This window comes from Cyanistes caeruleus, chromosome 6 (assembly GCF_971803275.1).
Source record: "Cyanistes caeruleus chromosome 6, bCyaCae1.hap1.1, whole genome shotgun sequence".
NCBI classification, from domain to species: domain Eukaryota; kingdom Metazoa; phylum Chordata; class Aves; order Passeriformes; family Paridae; genus Cyanistes; species Cyanistes caeruleus.
Window position 1 is genome coordinate 62,765,654 of NC_141706.1, and position 18,758 is coordinate 62,784,411.

Sequence of the window (18,758 nt, forward strand, 5' to 3'; positions counted from 1 at the left end):
TGCAGGGGGAAGCAGAGACATGATGGTGATGCCTTAGGATTTAGCTTTTATATTTTTCAGATCCTGTACTGCTTTAGTGTACAACTCTAAACTCCACAGCCTGTCTGCTACTGTTCTCCCATTTTATCCACACAAAACAATTCCTCTCTAGGTCTGAAACTCAAGGACACCTTTTTGTCTCAGGCACTGAGAGATGCAAACAGCAGTGAATTGTGGGGGGGAAAACTTGGAGTAAATGACTTCATTACCTGAAATTGTAATTGAAGGATTAACCCCTGCTATGTAAATGGACCAAACTTGTAACTGCATGAAAACCCTGTGACTGTCATGTCCATCTTGGGTGTAGCCTCTGGAAAGCTTCTGACTGCCCAAGGTGTACCCAGTGAATGCCTTCATTAATACCCACTTTCATTCCCCTAATTTTGTCTATCCTCTGTTTCAGGTGGCCACTCCAGGGTATCAGTGGGACATGAGAATCCTTCCAGCCCCCAAAACACCCCAGCCTGCTGCCACAGGGCCCCTGTGTCCATGTGGCACCAAGAGCAGGGCAGACACTTCCCATTCCTCCCAGTCCTGCATTATGCACCAGGCACCTGCATCCCTGTTCTGAACAAAACACGTTCCCCTCTCCTGGATGCATATTCACTCCATTCTGTGCTATTCACAGCAAGAACAAAAAGGAAGATACGTTGGGTTTGCATGTCTACATGAGCCATCTGCTTCTATTTTATTGATGAAACCTGTAACAGCAGCATTCTCCATGACAAAATAAGACTGTGTCTAAGGTGTGGACAGCTGTGTGTGTGCAGGGGTAGTTTCAGCCCAGAATTCTGCAGAAGCTGGGTTTAATGTTGATTTTTTTTTTTTTTTTCCAGTCAGATATCATCTAGACATTAGTATTCCTAACACAGCATATAATTAGCAAGAGGCAATATATTGTATGATCATGCACATTAGCACTTAAGTAGAATAAAAAATGTTTCATTGTCAACTACATGAAAAGCTAAGAATAAACCCAGAGCAGTTTTCCAGTTAAATATCCAAACATCTTTTCCTTGTATTTTTCATCTTTTATATCACAGTTTTGCATTCCATGTATCTCCTTCAATCACATCCCCAGCAAGTGAAACAATGCTCACACCATCCCAGTGGCCTCTCACCAGTCAATACCAACCATTCAGTAACTAGATTCAAGGTACAATTATTCAAGGTACAATTTACAGTGCAAATCTTTGAGCTTTACAAAAGTGAAAAGACCATATGAATTTGTTTCTTATAACTTTCAAAGTAGGAAAAGTTTTCCCTTTACAGATTTATTTACCATAGAAATAATTCAATAACAAATACAAGCTCTGGAAGCCTTGCTTCTGCACCAACAAAACTTAGGGATGTGGCATTTTCATTAATTCGTCCAAACAATTAATAAATAAATTTTGTGCTTGACCATAGAAGTTGTGGATGTTCATCTCTGGAAGTGTTCAAGGCCAGGCTGGACTGGTCTAGTGGGAGGTTGCACATGGCAGGGGGTTGGGATGGGATAGTCTTTAAGGTCCTTTCCAACCCAAACCATTCTGTGGTTCTGTGATCTCAGGCTGGGAAAGGGGAGCTGAGATCTCCATCGCTCCTGGTGCTCCCTCAGCCACGGGGCTGAATCACTCCCAGCACCAAGCAGCTCTCTGTGCTGAGGGGATGACAGCAGAGAAAGGAGAAATATTAAATATTCTGCCAAGCACCAGGAGGGAGGTGCAGTAGGAGGCTCACAACACTCTCCTGTGGCAGGAGAGATGTCTGCCCACCCACAAAGCTCCTGAGTGGAACAACTCCCACCCCATGGAGCACAAGGAGGAAACAGGACAAGGACACACCTCAGTGTCCAGCTGTGCCTGCAACAGAGAGACAACAAAGCCCTGCCAGAGATGGTATATTGTTCCAATATAGAAAGAAGTCAATACACACTAAAAATAACTTATTACATACCATATATTTAAATCAACAGTCAAATATACATTGAGATGTGCTTCATGCAAATGCCCCGCGGCACTCTGCCATAAAAAACATTTTTATATATACACACACATATAAATGTCACGCAGTATTTAAATGCTAAGTCTACCAAATGATTACTTCATTTACTCTTCTTGACAAACAAAACTCTCTGCTGGGAAAAAAGTCAATGAAGTTACAGCTGAGAATACAGCCCAGCAAGACACAAACCACAGCAATGCCAGCAGAGGAATACGGGAGAGATGTGGTACCAGTGAAATTGGAAAAGTTGTGCTTGAGGTGCCACGTAGTGACAAGGGAACAGAGGACAGGTTTTATCCTGAGCACCATGAACATCAAATATTGCTACCAGGCACTGACCTGCCTCTGTAGATATTAATGGCAGGATGAGTGATGCAGTGATGGAGACAGCATGAAGGAAAAACACCTGGAAAGTGTTAACAAGACACAACAGGGATGAGGAAAGCTTGCAAAATTATATGATTTTTTTCCTAGTTGCTAATGAAGAGAGAAATTTGCAATGTTGCCCTAAGAGAAATGAAGGGGAAGGGAAGTATTTGGCAGGATTAAGTGCCTTCCCTGGAGGTCACAGCTAATTAATGGTTGTGGGGCTCAGGAAGAATTCTGCTTTTGTGAGAACCCTGAATCCTTGTTCCTCACCTATGGCCAATACCAGCTTTTTGTCTCTTGTTTCTCAGTAATATCAGCCCACACTGGGAATGACATTACAGGGGACAAACATCTCCAGAGCATTTGGTGTCTGTTTGATGTGCCCCACTACAGCCAGAAGAAATACAAAAATGAGGAGCAAACATCCTTAGCTCCTCACACCTGCAGCTGCCAAAGCAGCTGTGATTTCTGTTAAAGCAAAAAAAAAAAAATTTAAAAAAAAAAAAATGTTGCTTTCCAATTTCCTTGAGAGATGAGCAAGTAACAGATCTGAGTGGAGTTTCATAGCTCCTGTCTGGCTTTTGTGTTTCTTCCTCGACTGCTTTCAACGCCAGCTGCCTCAAATTCACTGGGGGCAACCCAGTGACCGTACAGTTTTTGGTGTGTGAGACCACAGACTGCCTACCTGCATCACTACCTGCAGTCTTCCTTCTGCTCCATCAGTGATACCTCAGAGGATTCAGGGGTTTATGATCCGGTCATGGGCAATACCCAAATCCCATGCAGGTTCCCAAATTAAGACCAAAAAAAATGTCCTATCACGGGAATTTTGTCTTCCTTGTGCAAGAATTTGGTTTTCCCTGCTCTGGGTGTAAAGACCTGTTTAGTGACAGAGTTTTGCTGAGATTGTTCAGCTTTGCAGAGAGATCTCAAAATTCATCCACCCAGGACAAACTCAGGAGCAGAGGAGAGGGAAAAAAAATCTCACCTTCAGCCTTCTGTTTTGGGGAAGGAGCACAGGGAGAGCCCAGCCCAGAGCTCTCCTCTTACCCCTTCATTTGTATAGAGAGTTTGTGTGGAGTGGAGAGGGATTGTAATGACAAAAGAGATGAATGGCACCTACCAAGTTTTTTTATTCAGGCTACAATATTGACCTATATCTTCTTTATAAAGGTGAAAAAACATGGGTAGCTGTGTGGGTAGAGCAGGAGCATCTTCCTGCTGCCAGCTGGCAAACAGCTTGGGGATTACAGCATGAGGATTAATAGCCTTTGTCATTTGTAAGTGCAGATGCTAACCTTACTCATATGACAGACTGATCTTCTTTGGATTCTGTGCCTGTTTGCTGTTCCAGAAAGATGACCTTGGGCTGCTGTGAGAGACAAAATATTTACACATTCATTTCTTAGGGCCCACAGCGTAGGCTGCAGGAAGACACAAGCTCACTCTGCACTGAATAAAAAAGCTGTATGCCTTCAGCAGATCTGGAGCTCGGGAGTCATGCAGAGAAACTCTGGCTTTCAGCTCAGGCTTGATGCCTCTGCAGCCCGGCTGTGCTGATTCCTGGAGTAGGGAGTGAGCAAATTCCCAGCTCTACAGCAGCACCAGCACACCAAGAGCCTTCCCCTCCTGCCTCTCTCCCCCGCCACCACCTTCCCACCACTGCTTGGGGTTTTCATTTCTTGCATGACAGCTTGTTAAATCCTCACCAGATCCCAAATAAACACCCAGACTAGCTCTGTGGAATTATCTTGGATGCTTTTCCAAGCTTTAGGATCTGTCAGCTTCTGGCTGCTTGTATCACAGAAGCGGATGAGCTCAGAGCCAGCACTGCTTCTTGGGATATGAGAATGTATTTGTTGGGGTATCACATGCTGGAGGGAAAAACCTGCCTCATTCAAAGTGTGAGCTCCTCTACAAACCCTGGCTGCTTTGTTTCTTCCCCTCAAACCATAGCTGCAAACATCACACTTAGCACATTTAAATGGAAAGAGGATGTTCCTGCATACTAATTCCTGCAGGCTCTGTTGTCCTTTTGCAGAACACAATGCCCGTGAGAAAAGGAAGAAAGCAAATACAGAACAGGCTGTTCCTTCTGCCATTAATTTGGTCCACATTGAGGTGAATGGGTGTCACTACTCTGTAAATATTGAGATGTCACAGCCCAACCAACCAACTTCAAACTCTACAAGTGGACAAGAGAGCAGGGAGGCGAGGGCTTGGTCAGGAGCATCACAACTTTGAGCTGACCCCTCTGGGAGGGGATAATATGATGGAGAAGGCCATATTCTCTGCTCAGCCTTTCAGTCAACTTTTCGTGCTGAAGGGCAGAAGGCAGCTGAGAGGCAGAGATGAAGTGCTGTGATCACACAGATTAAAAATGATGATAAATATGGGAGCGGAAAGCAAGCTCTGCAGGCACGCCAGCTCCAAGGTCACTGCCAGCTCCAGCTGAAGGGGAAAATGAACTGCCACCAGAGGAAATGCCTGCTCCTCTGCCAAGCTGCCACCTTCAGCTTTATGCTGGGAAAATGATCAATAGCAGCTGGAAGCCTTTGGATCTGTGCATCCAGGAACTTCTAACGACATCCACGACTGAAGATCAGTGGGCTGTGTAAAGCACCAAATAACTCCTCGGGATCTGCAGCTGCTAAAAATACACCCAAGCATTGTCCATGTACCCCGGGAGCTGCACAACCCACACTGCCCCTGAAGGGAAAGGCAGACAAGGCAGAGCAACAGGAACGGGCAGGCCACAGCAGGGTCCAGCTAATTATAAAGACACCGGTAAAAAGGAAACCCAGACAAATCAAAGGAAGCAGAAGATCATCCAGATAAAGCCTTTGCAAATGGGCACATCAGTGAGCAATTGCTGCAGCTCAGTGGGCTAAAAGAGGAACTCATTTCTGTGGGCATCAGTTGAAGATCACCGTTTATTATGGGGAATATAAACACGGTGAGATCACTCTGTTCTGTTGTCGATAAACATTAAAAAAGGAAAAATAAAATAGCAGCAGAGAGCTTGGCAGGACAGGGGCATGCTGGCTGAGGAGAACAATGGAAAAACAGACTGCAACCAACTGAACGATGCTGTTCAAGATACAGAGATGTATCTAGGGCACTTGCCCATAATACTCTGGCCCAATGCAGTTAATATCTTTCCACATTTCCAGGCTTTTAAAAAACAATTAAAAGAAAATTCAAATAAACTATAAAGGGATTACAAACGGTGTCAAAAGGGAATGAATTACCTCAGAAGACATGAGTGCATTAGGAAACATCCATAATCTAGCCCTGCAAGTGCCCAAGCACCCTGGATCCAGGTTATCCATTCCTATCCTGCTCCTTGAAACCCCCATGGCCCTCTCACAGCTCTCTCCCCACCTGGACCCCCACTGAAGCAGAAGCCATCAGCATCCACATGGAGAAGGCCAGTGGAGCACAAGGTCTGCCAGCCCTCTGCCAGTCAGGTGAGGACAGGATTCCCAAGGAATGGAAAACTTCCTGGAAAGTCATTCTGGTCAGCCACTTCCAAAGGAAACAAGAGGTTGAAGCAGTGACTAAAAGGGCAGTGGTGTTTACATAAGAAGGACCAGGAGCACAAGCCCAGCCTGTATAAATATTAGCATTGACTAATTCACTCTGTCAATGGGAAGAGGTAGAGGAGCTTTGGAATATGCCAGAGCTGCTGCAAAGCCTCCATTTCACAGACAGTCAATAATGGAAGGAAAAATAAACCACAAAAGCAATAAAAATCCCAAAATACACCTAGCAAGCACAAGTACCCCCAGCACCTCGTTCATCCCAAGATTCCTAGACTTCTCCATTGCTTTGGTAGGAACATAAAGAACCCCACAAAAACACTTCTCAAGGCATGGATGTGCCAAGAGTTTTGGCACAATGGTCCCCCTGCCACAGCCCTTGCTCCCTCCCTCCAAAAATTTCTGATAAAATAAAAGGGTAAAATGTGGCAGCAAGAATGCAGCAACCTGCTTCCCTTGGACAGCAAAGTTTTAACACTTGCTTAGATATTAATTTACTCTAAATAAGCCATTTTCACTTGCTTTTCTCAGACTCCAAAAACTCTACAATGAAATTATATACTAAAATTCAATTCCCTTAATGCCATATCTTCAGAAAAGATCTTAATGTGAAAACAGCATGGAAGTCCAAACCCAGTGTACTTCATTGCTTTTTAAAATGAACTTTTTCATTAGGTTCTTTTTTTTTTAATCATGCTGTTATGAAACTGGGTTATCTCCAGTTCACTGCTGACATGTATTATGAACTTACACTTTTTCCTTAGCTAATCATGAAGCACAGGCAAGACTTTGCAGGTTCAAGAAGTTCTGAAGAGAATCTCAGTAAATTCATTACACACACATACATTCCAGGTAATAAAATTAATTATAAAGACTTGCATATACATTTTATGCAGTTCAGGACAAAAAAGATGGAGACATTGGAAAACAACTGGAATCAGCAAATGCACCTTTTGAATTGGGCTGTTTCCTCTATTTTTTTTATTTTTATTTTTCCCCAGGAAGAAAGTGTATGATAAATGAAATTCTATTCTGCTGGTTACCACTCAGATGTTCACTTTTTCTTGCATTGTTTTAGCAGTGCAGTCAAGAACATATTTGTGGGATGAGCTGCATTTGGGTTACACCCTTCTTTGTGTTATAAAACACAAAAGTGTTTAAGTGCAAAGAAGACATGCCAGCTTATCTAGACAGTGGAGGAGAACCCTCCTGCATAGGATAACCACCAGTCTCCCTGGAAAAGTGATGCTCAGACAGGTGATAAGAAGATACAAGAGCGTGGTCTGCAGAATAACTTGTATCACCTGTTCCAAGCAGTGCTTCTCAGTGCAGATTATTCTGTCTGCCTCCTGAGGACAGACAGAGCCTCTGTGTGACACCAGTGATAACCTGTGAGTGCCACAGCACTGCCCTCAGGGCCTGTCTAGCCTGGATGTGACAAAAACCAGCACCAAGGACCAATTCTGGTCGAACAGCCAGTGCCAAAATTTGCATTAGTTTGATATCCACAGCACCACTGAAGTGAAGGAAGTGGCTGTGGGTGAAGGAGGAGGCAGAATTTGGTGCCAGGTGTCAGTAAATAGCAAAACCAAACCATGAAGGGATTCAGTACAAACAAAGCTCTTCAGCAAAATATTTCCTGTGCCTTGCTGTCATCAGCAGGAATGGAGAAAAGACAGTCCTCTCCTAGAGACTGTGGAGAATGGGAGATTGGGCAGCTGATAGCATTTGGAGATCTCAGCACCTCACTGCCTGCATTCCACTGAGGATGAACATCCTCCTTTGTGTCACACACAGCACTGCAACAACCACTTAGCCAAGCAGCAGACTGAGACACATCCTCTATCCATCATCTCCATGACTTCAGCTTACAGAGACAGGAAAAGAGATTAAAATGGAAAAGGACAATGTAGTCTGAAAAGTAACCATGTGACAGCATCATCACCTCATCCAGCAAGGCTGCTCCTTGCATTGCTTTCAGCTGGAGGCAGGAAGCACAATTCTTTTCTCCAGTTCAGCAGAGCCAGCAGCCCCTCTGTATCCCATTCCTGGCCTGCAAGAGAGCTCCTTCCCAAGGTTAGGTGACATGGTCTGGCATCCTCTACTGCTCAGCATGCCAAAACCAGTCCCCCTCCATATCCCAAGGAGATATCACAGGAGATTTGCGGAAGATCCCACAGAAAACTCTGAGTAGTGCTTTGCTGAATCACAGAAACACCACGGATCTGAAGCTCTCTCCTGTAATGCTCACAGAATTGCTTTTCTGAATGAACCTCACTTCTAAAAGTCATATTAACACATGGGCAAAACGATGCAGAAAGGAGTGATTCAGGCACAAAGGTGGCTGTGCAGTTTGTTCTGGTCTTTTTTTGGTATTTGTGATGACAGAAGCCATAACTTCAAGTAAACATCTAAACATGCATTGTATAATGCAATATAAAACTGATGCTTGTTATCTCTTGTGCAAACCTATGTCAATGCAGGCTAACAAGTGCACAGGGTGCCTAATTAAAAATACCAGTAGTATTTAGTCCTTATATCAATTTTTAGTACAGAAGAACAGTAGTAATGTCTAGGCACTTAAAAGTTGTCAGAGAATTCAAGAGTGCTTTCTCATGCTGCCTGAAAAATATATCATCCAGTTTACAGTGGTATCAAATGCTCATTTCTAGGACTTAGAAACACAATAATAAAAGGGAGAGGATGTGATCTGCATGCAGGTTAGCTTTTCTGTGAGCTATCTGCGTGGCAAGAATATTTGCAAACTTCATTAATATAAATAAGGGAAGAGAGGGAAGAGAGAGAGTTTACTCCAGAAGAAAACAGCGTCACATCAGAATCAGTCTGTGGCGATTAAACCAATGGAAAAATGAGCAAGGCAGTGACCAAGGAAAGGATTTTGCAGGTATTCCCACTGCTTCTCACTAGGGTTAATTATCTGCATGTAGAAAATGCAGGGCAAGCCGGAAAGGCAAGAGCTAAACTCTCTTCCCAAGCCTTGGTAACCGTGGCTGCTGGCTCTGAGCGGGCAGGTTAAAGCAGCGTGCCCTGCCAGAGCTGTTTCCTGCTGGCAGACAGCGAGGGGAGCCAGCCCTTTGCCCCAGGCTGCCCTGGTCCCCGCTAGGACTCCAGCAGCGTGTGCCACCTGCAGACCTGTGTCCCCTGTGACTCCCTCATTTCCTGCCAGTGGCTCTGCTCCTCCTCCCCGCTGCTGCTCTGGCCCATGGAGATCCAGCCGATCATCTCCTTGCGCTTCATGCTGCGCCTGTTGTAGATGGAGATCAGCAGGGTGACGTCTGAGAGCTGGAACAGGGCGACCTGGAAGATGAAGGTTTCCTTGTAGACGGGGTTGGGCTGGCCCCGGCGGATGGAGGTCTTGCAGCGGGACATCTCCTGACCCACGGAGTTGCGCAGGCAGAGCTTCCCGTAGGTATCTAAGACCAAAAAAAAAAAAGGAGATTACATGTTTGGTGCAGGTGACAGGCTAAATGAAAGGCCCAGAGAGTCAAAAAACACCCACAAAACCATCCAAGTAAAGCAGTTTAGTCTGCAGTGAATAACATGAGGGCTGGATGGCGCTCCTTGCTAAAATCCATGGGATGAGAAGCAGAAGGTGAAAGCACCTCTTGGATTTTCTCATATTCAGCTGAGAAGAAAAGAAAACTGACTCATGTTTCAGCCCCACTCTCTTGGAAAGAGCAGGATATCAGCTATCCAGTCCTAGCAAACCTGTCTAAGACTAACCAAAACTCCATGAGCGTCTCCATGGATTCTCCATTTCAAATGGTGTCTGCACCTTCCTTTCCTCTCCCTCACAATCAAGCCTCATTGGGGCTGTCTTACTCAGGCTTCTCTTGCCCCTCCACCACTCTCTATGATCTATTGTTTGAGATACCAAAAAATTAAGGGTCTTGAAAAGGAGGGGGGAAAAAAACCTGCATAAACTCTGAAATTATTTGATCTCCCATAGTAGTTTAATATTTTTTCCAAATTCACATATTACTTTTTTGGTGGACTCAAGGTCAATTTTATATACAATTTAAGGAGTGTATAATACAAGGGGTAAACAGACTTAGCAAATACAAGGAAGGGATGGTCCAATTTAGTGCTCCTGTAAATCTACTCTTTAAATTCCTGCTGCCTCGTGTATTAATCAGTTCTCCTCTGTTATGTGGTAGCTAATACTGTGGTGTCAGAGCTCCCAGTGCTCCACAGACCCAGCTCAGTGTAAGTTTTCACCTTGCTCTGCACATGACAGTGACAGATTTCTTGGGTAGACAAGTCCCCTGCTAACCCCTTCCTAATCTGTGCCTGGGTTCCTGCAAGTGAGTATTATTTCAGAGTGTGCTGAAGATAGGAAATAAATAACAAGCCTCCATCTCTTGTCTGCAGCATTTCTATCCTCTTCTGTTCCCGTTTGATGTGCTATTTTACACTCTTATCTACTGAGCAACACAAGGTGTGAAATTGCACTTCAGGTGTGAAAACACTTCCATGTCTCCAAAGCAGGGCTTCCCGCTCCTCTCAAACTGTTCCACTGAAAAAGCTGTCAGGAGGCTGACAATCAAGGAGCAAATTGTGAGCCTGCACAGCTGTACAGCTATCAAGTTTCTGCAGGGAAAGTTCATCCCAGCCATTAGCTGGGGGTGCCTGCTTGGCTCCCAGCACAACGCTGGGGATGAGGAGGATCTTGCCAGCAAAAACCCACTTGTCACACAGAAAGGCGAAGATTTGATTCAATTTCCTGATTGCATCTGGGAAAGAAAAAAAAAACAAAAAACACTTTATTGAAAGGTGGACTGATCTCCACCTAAATATTCAGTGCTGAGGAGCTGAAATCTGTAAGAACTTCAGGCCCATCAGGAACACAAAGCCCAAGAGAGGACCCCGTGTTCCAGCTTGACTCAATGTGAAACCAGACACGACTCCTACAGTATTTGTAGGGATGTCACTGTGCTTGGCACTGACAAACCACAATGTGCACTGAAGTATTCCTCATGTGTAAGCCCTGGCTGCTGGTCTAGACTGCAGGGAACTCCCTGGAAATAGAGGTTTTATGGATTTTCTTAATTGCATTCTTTTTTTTTTTTGCTTTTGTTTTGTTCTTCTTCTGAGAAAGGGATTTCAAAATATTGGAAGAATTCCACTGGGCTGATTTTTAAATACAAACAAGCAGATAATTAGTACAATCCTCTGTTTGAACTTCAAAATTTTTCTTGCTTTTCACAACCAACCCAACATAACCTCCCTATGCTATTTTAGGGAGAAGTCCCCCATACATGCCTGCATCTCTTTTTCTAAGAAGACAGAGAAGACTGAGGTCTAGATTTTAACCTTAGTATACCTCGCTGTCATCCTTCCTTCTGACTTTCACCAGTACTGGCAGCTCAGGTGGGATTCATCACACCTAACTGCAGGCACATTCATCTGAACAGTGCCCAAAGGAGTCAACCAATTCATAATCAAAAAAGCAGATGCCATAACTCAGCAGTGATCAAGCAGACAGTGATACCATTACAGATGATTTAGGTGTTAACACTAAAGCGAGCACCACAGCTAAAACACCTCACAGGATTCTGTTTCAGCATGTCCCAGTTAATTTTGCAGGCAATGAATGGATGAGTGTCTTACAGTCGTAAACTCTGGGATGTCACATCCCTGACTGGGGCCTCAACTTTTGCAAATGAGGGATAACACACCTGGCTTTGAGGAAAAATGAGTAGCATACCAGCAATGAGTTAAAGTCAGAAAAGTTGGCCTTTTCTTTAATATATCTCAGATTTTTACATAATTCTATACCAAGGCCTTGTTTGTTCAGTACCAAGGTGGGTGGGGATTCTGTGTGTATCATCTGGATCAGGCTGGAAGGAGACTGTTCTCAAGCCAGAGATAATACCAGGAGCCCTAATCACCCCCGAGAAAACACCGGCACAAAACCAGTGCAAGTGACAACTAAATCGGGCTGCTAATTCTCCTCAAGTTTATTCCACTGGGTGTATTTTACCAGCCAAAAGAATCAAGCTTGCCTGAACAGAAATAAAAGAGTAGGTGTGGATCATATATTTAGCATCTGAAATTTGCTTTGCAGAGATGGTACATACGAGGCTGAGCTGTTATTCTGCCTCACTAACTAAATTTTAAGATTGTCGTTCTCCCTTCCTGCATTGTGCTCTTGGCAGCATTTTTTTAGGTATCTCATCAGAAAACACAGCTTTTCTTGATGGAGAGCTCTCCCCTCCTGATGACTTTGCCAAAGAAAATCCATCCCCAGTTACACAGTGAAATTAGTGGAGCTACAGCAAGGATGAGCCCGAAGATTTACTGAGGAATGTATGTGTAAGAGCATCTATTCATTATGAAGGCAAACATTTTCCATCTAATTACATGCTCAGGTTCAGTAATGGCCTCATTACCGTGGTGTCTCAGCACTCTGTGCTCTTCAGAGTGTTTACTTTTGTGCCACCTCCATCAAGCACAAAAGAAAAAGAGATTAGGGCTGACATTCTTGAAAATGCCTAAGTGCTCACCTTCTGTTTAGGCACCCATCTCACTGACATGAGGAACAGTGAGACCTCTTAATATCTGGGAGTGTCTGAGGCTGCAGCTTGCCCACGGTTACACAAAAGTCTGTGAAGATTCAAGAACAAAGTCTAATTTTGCCAAGACCAATTTTAGCACCGCATCCACCAGGCTCTCCTTTCCATGCAGGTTTTGGAACAGAAGTTCTTGCTGCAGAGCATTTTCACTCTGAACTCATCTTGCCTCTCTGGTACGAGTGGACTCATACCAATGTTCACGTATGCATAAAATATCAACATCTCAGCATTTAATACCAGAGTGAAAAGCACTAAATCAAGGAATGCTGTAAGCAGCCAGACACATTTTGGGCTGGTGCTGCATCTTCTTACTCCAGAGGGTTGGGCAAAGCTCTCCTCACGCAGACTGCTCTGTCTCCATCAACCATCAAACACCTCTCCAGAGCTCATCTGCAAAGGCAATCAGTTTTTCCAGGATTCTTCTAATGACCCATTTCTGTCATGATTCTTCTGAGGGAACTAACTGATAATGACAACTCAGGGGAATAATAATCAACTATAATTTATGCACTCCTGTTTTTGGAGCAGGGACCACAGCCTGCGTTCTGCTTTCACTAAGCACCACCATTATTAGTAAAGCTGACCCATGAGCAAGAGCACTGCAAATACAAAAGCCAACCCCCTGCTTGAATTTATATTTAGAAAGGAAGTAAACAACCACAGACTCCTGACCCCTCACGTCTGTGGACTGCAGGGTACCGCACAGCGCCGTGCGGACTTTCCCACCCGCGCTCCAGGCAAGCTAGCTCATTTCCAAAAGCAGGATAACCATGTCAGCATGCTGCAATCCAGACTAATAACAGCCGCAGCAGAAGAAAGCCCTGGGCCTGGAGCTTAATTTCCCCCAGCTGGCAAGCCCACGCTCCCAGCCTACATAATGAACGGCAGCACCGCGTGGCGAAGCGGCCCCGGAGCCCGGCTCTGCGCTGCTCTGTACAGGCAGCTCAACGTGAGGTCTCAGTTTGAGGCCCAGAAGAGCATTAGTCCTGGCTTTGCCTCCCCTTTCAACCAGCAGTTGGGCAGAACACTGAACATTCACGCTCTGAGCTGGGCTCGCTGCAGCTGCATCAGTAAAATAGCAGGGAGGAGAAGGAGACCCAAGCTTTTGATCCCAACCCCACGTCATGGAAGTCTGGATTAAGGCAGTTTATGGCCTAGTGTATAAATCATACAAGAGCTGGGAGCTGCCTACTACACTGCTGAGAAGCCAACTTTCCTTTCCCTGTTCCACCAAGCCTCTTCTTCTCAGGTTCCCTCTCCCGGGGCTGGCGGCTCTCTCACAAGGGAGAGGTTGGGATCTGGCAACCTTCACAACATGTGAGTCATCAGAGAGCAGACCAGCAGCGCCTGTAATTTCAAATGCAGCAGAAAGGAATGCTCCCTGGAAGCACTGCTCAGCCTGAGGGGAGGGAATTGCTGCTTCGGTGACTTGCAAGAGGGGCAGGAGACGAGGGCCCCCTGGAACCAGCTGCACAGGTCTCGCAGGAAGGAAAGTTCCAGAGAACCTTGGAGCTCAGTTCCTCAGTGATCCTCCTCTGCTGCCTCAATGCCCACTCCATTTCACAGCACAGCCTCTCCAGGGACACGTTCACCACCTGCCTGCACTCCCCAGCCCTGAGGAGGTGCAGCTTCAGCCCAAGCAGGGCACAGACACCTGCCCAGGTGCACAGCTTGACTCTCCTCTGATAAGGGCATTTCTGCTCTTTTCCACATCAGGGCATTGCTGCTGCCTCAGAGAGGGGGCTGGAGCTTTACCAGCAATGCAGAGCCGAGCAGATCAGGCAGCATGGATGGATACACACCTTCCCAGCCACGGGAGCAGCAGCATGTGAGGATGCTTAGCCCAGCTCATGTCACCTCCAGCAGCAGCACCCAGGGGCATGGCTTGATTACACAGCCTGTGATCAGATCTTCTGCAAACGCTGCTGCTCCACAGCGCCACTGCAGATTCACACCGAGCACTCAGCTCCAGCTGAAATTTGGATTTAGGATTGTTCCATTCTGGTAGACATGGCTTTTTTCTTCTGCTTGTTTTGGGAGGGGAAGAATTTTGTTGTTCACAGCTATGGGAGTGGGAGAGCATCACCATCCATTCACTTCAAATGCAGCCCTTTGATTCAGAAAGATCTTCATTTCTATACCCAGCAACTGTATCGTGGACTGTGCTTTTCACAGACCCTTTAGAAACCTAAAGCTATTGAAAACATCACTGGATAACCACGCACTATCCCTGGATGTCTGATTATTATGGAATATCCCCCGCAAAAATCTCACAGTCCCTCCTTGAAAGCCCATTTTTCACTTGTTTTGACGGTGACACTCATTCTCCTAAGCCTGCTCAGTGCCAGGTCCCAGCTGTGGTGGGAAGAGCTGTACCCAGCCGGCCCATCCACCCAAGAGTAGCCAGTAGCACACACAGCAGCGAGCCCATGGGAATACAGCAAATGCTGGCTCTCTCACAAGCACTCTCAAATCTCCAGCGATTTGTGACTCAAGAACGTCCTCAGTCAGAGGCTTTGTATTTAACAACCCTCTGTGGAACTTTCTCTGTGGATTTCTCTTGTGTTGCACAGAACTGAAGCAGGCTTCCAGCATCCATGACATTCCGTAGTGAGGAATGTGACAGTGTAGGTGAAGAGCTGTCTCCTCTTCAGAACCTGCTCCCTCTGCCCTTCCTTTTACCACCCTTTGGCTTTGTATCAGGAGAAGACAAATGACTGTTGTCAAGTCACTTTCTCAATGACACCTAGAGACCTCTGTGAATCCTCCCCCATCTCCCATCCTGGGAGACACAGTCTATTCAGCTCACTGGAAACTGTTCCCATTCCCCTGATTGTCTACAACTCTCCTCACCACATCTTTTCAGTTCTGCCATATTCTGTCTGGACAGAGAAAGGCAGAGCTGTACACAGTGTTCATTACACCAGTGAATGTGTATTTACAATCAAATACCAATTTTCCATTTTGTCCACCTTAAATTGGGATTTTTTTTTCTCTACTATTGGTGACCCTTGAGTTGACATTTTCCTGCAGCTATTTACCATAAGCCAAATATTTCACTCTCAAGTGGCTCTGGGTCCATCAGATCACACTTGAATTCCACCTGTGTCCCTGTGCAATACCTTACACCCATCCACACTTCCTCTTCCACCTCACTGCCCAGCTGCTCGTTACTGAGACATCCTCCTGGGGCTCCTTGCATCTGGCCTCATCTTTTCCACCCAGAGCAAAGCTTCCTCGGCTCTTCTTGTTATAAGCTTATTCCAGCTATTTTCCTGGATGGACAACAAGAAGGTGCAGAAGGAGAGGTGGTTTTCCACAATCTTATTGCCACTGACTGGCAAGCACTCAGCAGCAGCAAGAAGCTCCCCAGCACATCTCTGATATCCAGTGTCTGGAGGACTGAATCCATCCCAGCTTGCCCTGGCACAGATCCCTCCTTCCATTACTGATGACATGGGAACATGAATCACAAAGCTTTAGGAGCTCAAGCAAGTTCCCTGTTCAGAGCAAGATATGCAGGTTAAAAGTTAATTTATCTTATTCAGCTTCCCAGCCTGCTTTGAATTAAAGGAATTAACCTGGGCCTTTGTTCTTCAGGAATGTAACAGGGATAATAACTTTTCTTCCCTCAAAAATAAACAGATAAAATCCACTAATGGCTTTCAAGCACTCTGATCCCAGAACAAATAGGATCCTAATGTAAAGATCCTAATTTTCCTATGGGAGCATTTTCTGTACTTGTTGGCATTGTTACCTGGGGCTCAGGTAGATGTTTGTTTCCAGACAAGCCTTTACTTCAAGAATTTCTCCTGTTCCCCATAGAAATCCTGAGAGTTTGTTCTCTCCCCTCCTGTCTACTCCAGCATCAGTTCTATTGTATTTGTTTAATGGGGTTAATATGCTGCTGGTATAATAATGATCATGCACGGATGCAATTATTATGTGTGATTAATTCTGCAGCTGATGAGAAGCTTGGAGGACTTTTCTTAGGCGAGGGAATAACTTCACAATAGCTCTTCTCACATTGCATTACACACAGACATAAACCCCAAAAGAAATGCAGAAGGGAACAGAGGGAAGGCTGGATTAGAGGAGACAGAGCTGTACCCAGCAGAGCAGCTGATAAAGGTTTAGCATCACATGGGCAGACACATTTCTGTGCTTTGTGTTTATGCACTGACTAGCTCAAATGATTCCTGGTCCATCACTGTGATCCCAAGGTATTACTTCCATGCACATAGTATGTAACTGGTTATAAATTTTTAATGACATTTCTGCCAGTGGTGTAAGCTTCTCTTGTTACTTTTTCTTTTTTATAATAAACACCCTTTAAACCAACACTGCATTTTGTTCTAAGATACAAGAGCACGGGCCAAAATACAAACTCCTACAAAATGCCAGCACAGGTTAATGATTTTTAAAAGAAGCAAGGAGAATGAGGTGCACAGCACACAAGCCATTAGCACTAAAATACCAACAGTGTCCACATCTGACAAAACTGTAAGATGCTTTTCTGCACGAGGCTTTTTGGCACACCCAGATAATTTACGGTCCAATGCTGGAGCCACGCTCTTGAGTGCTCTTAAGTGCTCAGAGTGATAATGGATCTATCTGTGTGATCAGGGAATGTAAGCTTAGGCCTATAGCTCAGCACATTCCCCAGAACAATACCTGCACACTTCTCCTCCACCAAACTATTCTTAAATCCCATATTTGTAACCTGAAAGGAAGACACTGCCTGCACAGTTTAAGTATCTGTAAGCTGCCCAGCTGTTTTCTAACCCATTTATTACCCACATAAACACCCATGACTTTGACATTTACCTGACTCACTTTAAAGGTTTAAGTGAAGGAGAAAATGTGCCCAGGAAACACTGAGACAGGCACCATCTCCCTTTTCTTCTCTAGAAAACCATCTGTCTCAGCCTCTGCAGTCTTTAACACCTGAAATCACCAATGCTCCAGTCCAGTTCCTTCTCCTGCACACACTGAAATCCCTGAGCAAGGATGCCAAGGAGGCAGCACACATCCTGTGGGTGTACAGGTGGCAGAGAAGAGGGTCAAGGTGGGCAAAAAGCACAGCTGGAGACTTTGCTGTTGTGCAAAACTCCTTTGCCATTCCTAAAAGCTGACAGGACCACATATGGGTCCTGTACAGGGTCTGTGTGTGCAGGGCTGGGAATGGAGAGGGATTCTGCCCCTTGGCTCCTCTCAGTCTTACTATAAATGGCTGCCCTGAATAGCAGTTTAGGCTCAGTATTCAGGTGTTCCACAGGGCTATTATATCCAAAATTTCCATGATACTTTAAAGAAATCACTCTCTCTGAGCCTTGAAAAACGGAAGCTCAAATAGGACCTATTAAAGAAAACACAAGGGCCCTTTGCTCACCCTCCAAAAAGGGGCTCAGCAGTTTTAGCTTTCACCTTGTGAAGGACTTACTGAGCATCTCATTCAGCCAGCAGCGTGTTCCAGACATAACGAGGGCCCTCACAGCCCTGCTCTGCAGGGCCTGGGGGGTTATCAGTGAAATGCTACTCCAGCACCTGGGCAAGGGCTGCTTTCCTTCCTTCTTTTAATTTCTTTCAGTTTCTGCTTCACTGGGTTTTCTTTTTCTCACCACACTACTGGGGGCTTTGCAGGCACAGAAGAACAATTCAGATGGCAGAAGCAACATTGTGACTTGGAAAAAAAGAAGTAGATTTTGATAGGTTCACAGTTTGCTTATAATAAATTATGGATTTCTATGTTTCACCTAAAGGTTGAAATAACATTGAGAGACGTTGGTCTGACACTGCTCTGTATCATCTGGATACAGAAAGGAAGAAATTTCATTTATGTGGAAAAGAAGTGGGTATTACAGATGCCTGAAAATTAATTTGGACCTGTATGGGGACTACTTTAATTTCATTTCTGAGAGTAAAACTTTAGGGTGTGTCTACTCTGCAGCATATATAAACAGGAGAGCTCTCTCCTGGGGCAAGGTTGCCTTTGTCTACCTTTGTTTTAAATTACTGAAAAAGATCCCAACTTAAAACCTTTTATTAAAACATGTACATGCAAACAAGAATGTGGCTTTAAGGAACCCACGTGGAGAACTATGTTGTCACAGCTAATAAAAGACAATGAGGGCTGCACAGGCTGGGGTCAGGTGTTTTACTGTTGCACAGATTTACCCTTAATTCTCAAGGGACTGACTGATGACACAGATTATTTCTGTAACCT

General features: G+C 45.0%; 1 protein-coding gene across 5 annotated transcripts in view; it reads right to left on the reverse strand.

The window, feature by feature from the left end:
* Positions 1-6,575: 6,575 nt before the first annotated feature.
* Positions 6,576-18,758, reverse strand: part of SYT16 (synaptotagmin 16) — an 89,392-nt gene continuing 77,209 nt past the window's right edge. For all 5 annotated transcript variants that reach the window (XM_086892419.1, XM_086892415.1, XM_086892418.1 and 2 more), the window contains one exon: positions 6,576-9,370. In XM_086892419.1, coding sequence (XP_086748545.1) covers positions 9,057-9,370 — 314 coding nt within the window. In that variant the 3' untranslated portion in view covers positions 6,576-9,056. The remainder of the gene's footprint in view (positions 9,371-18,758) is intronic.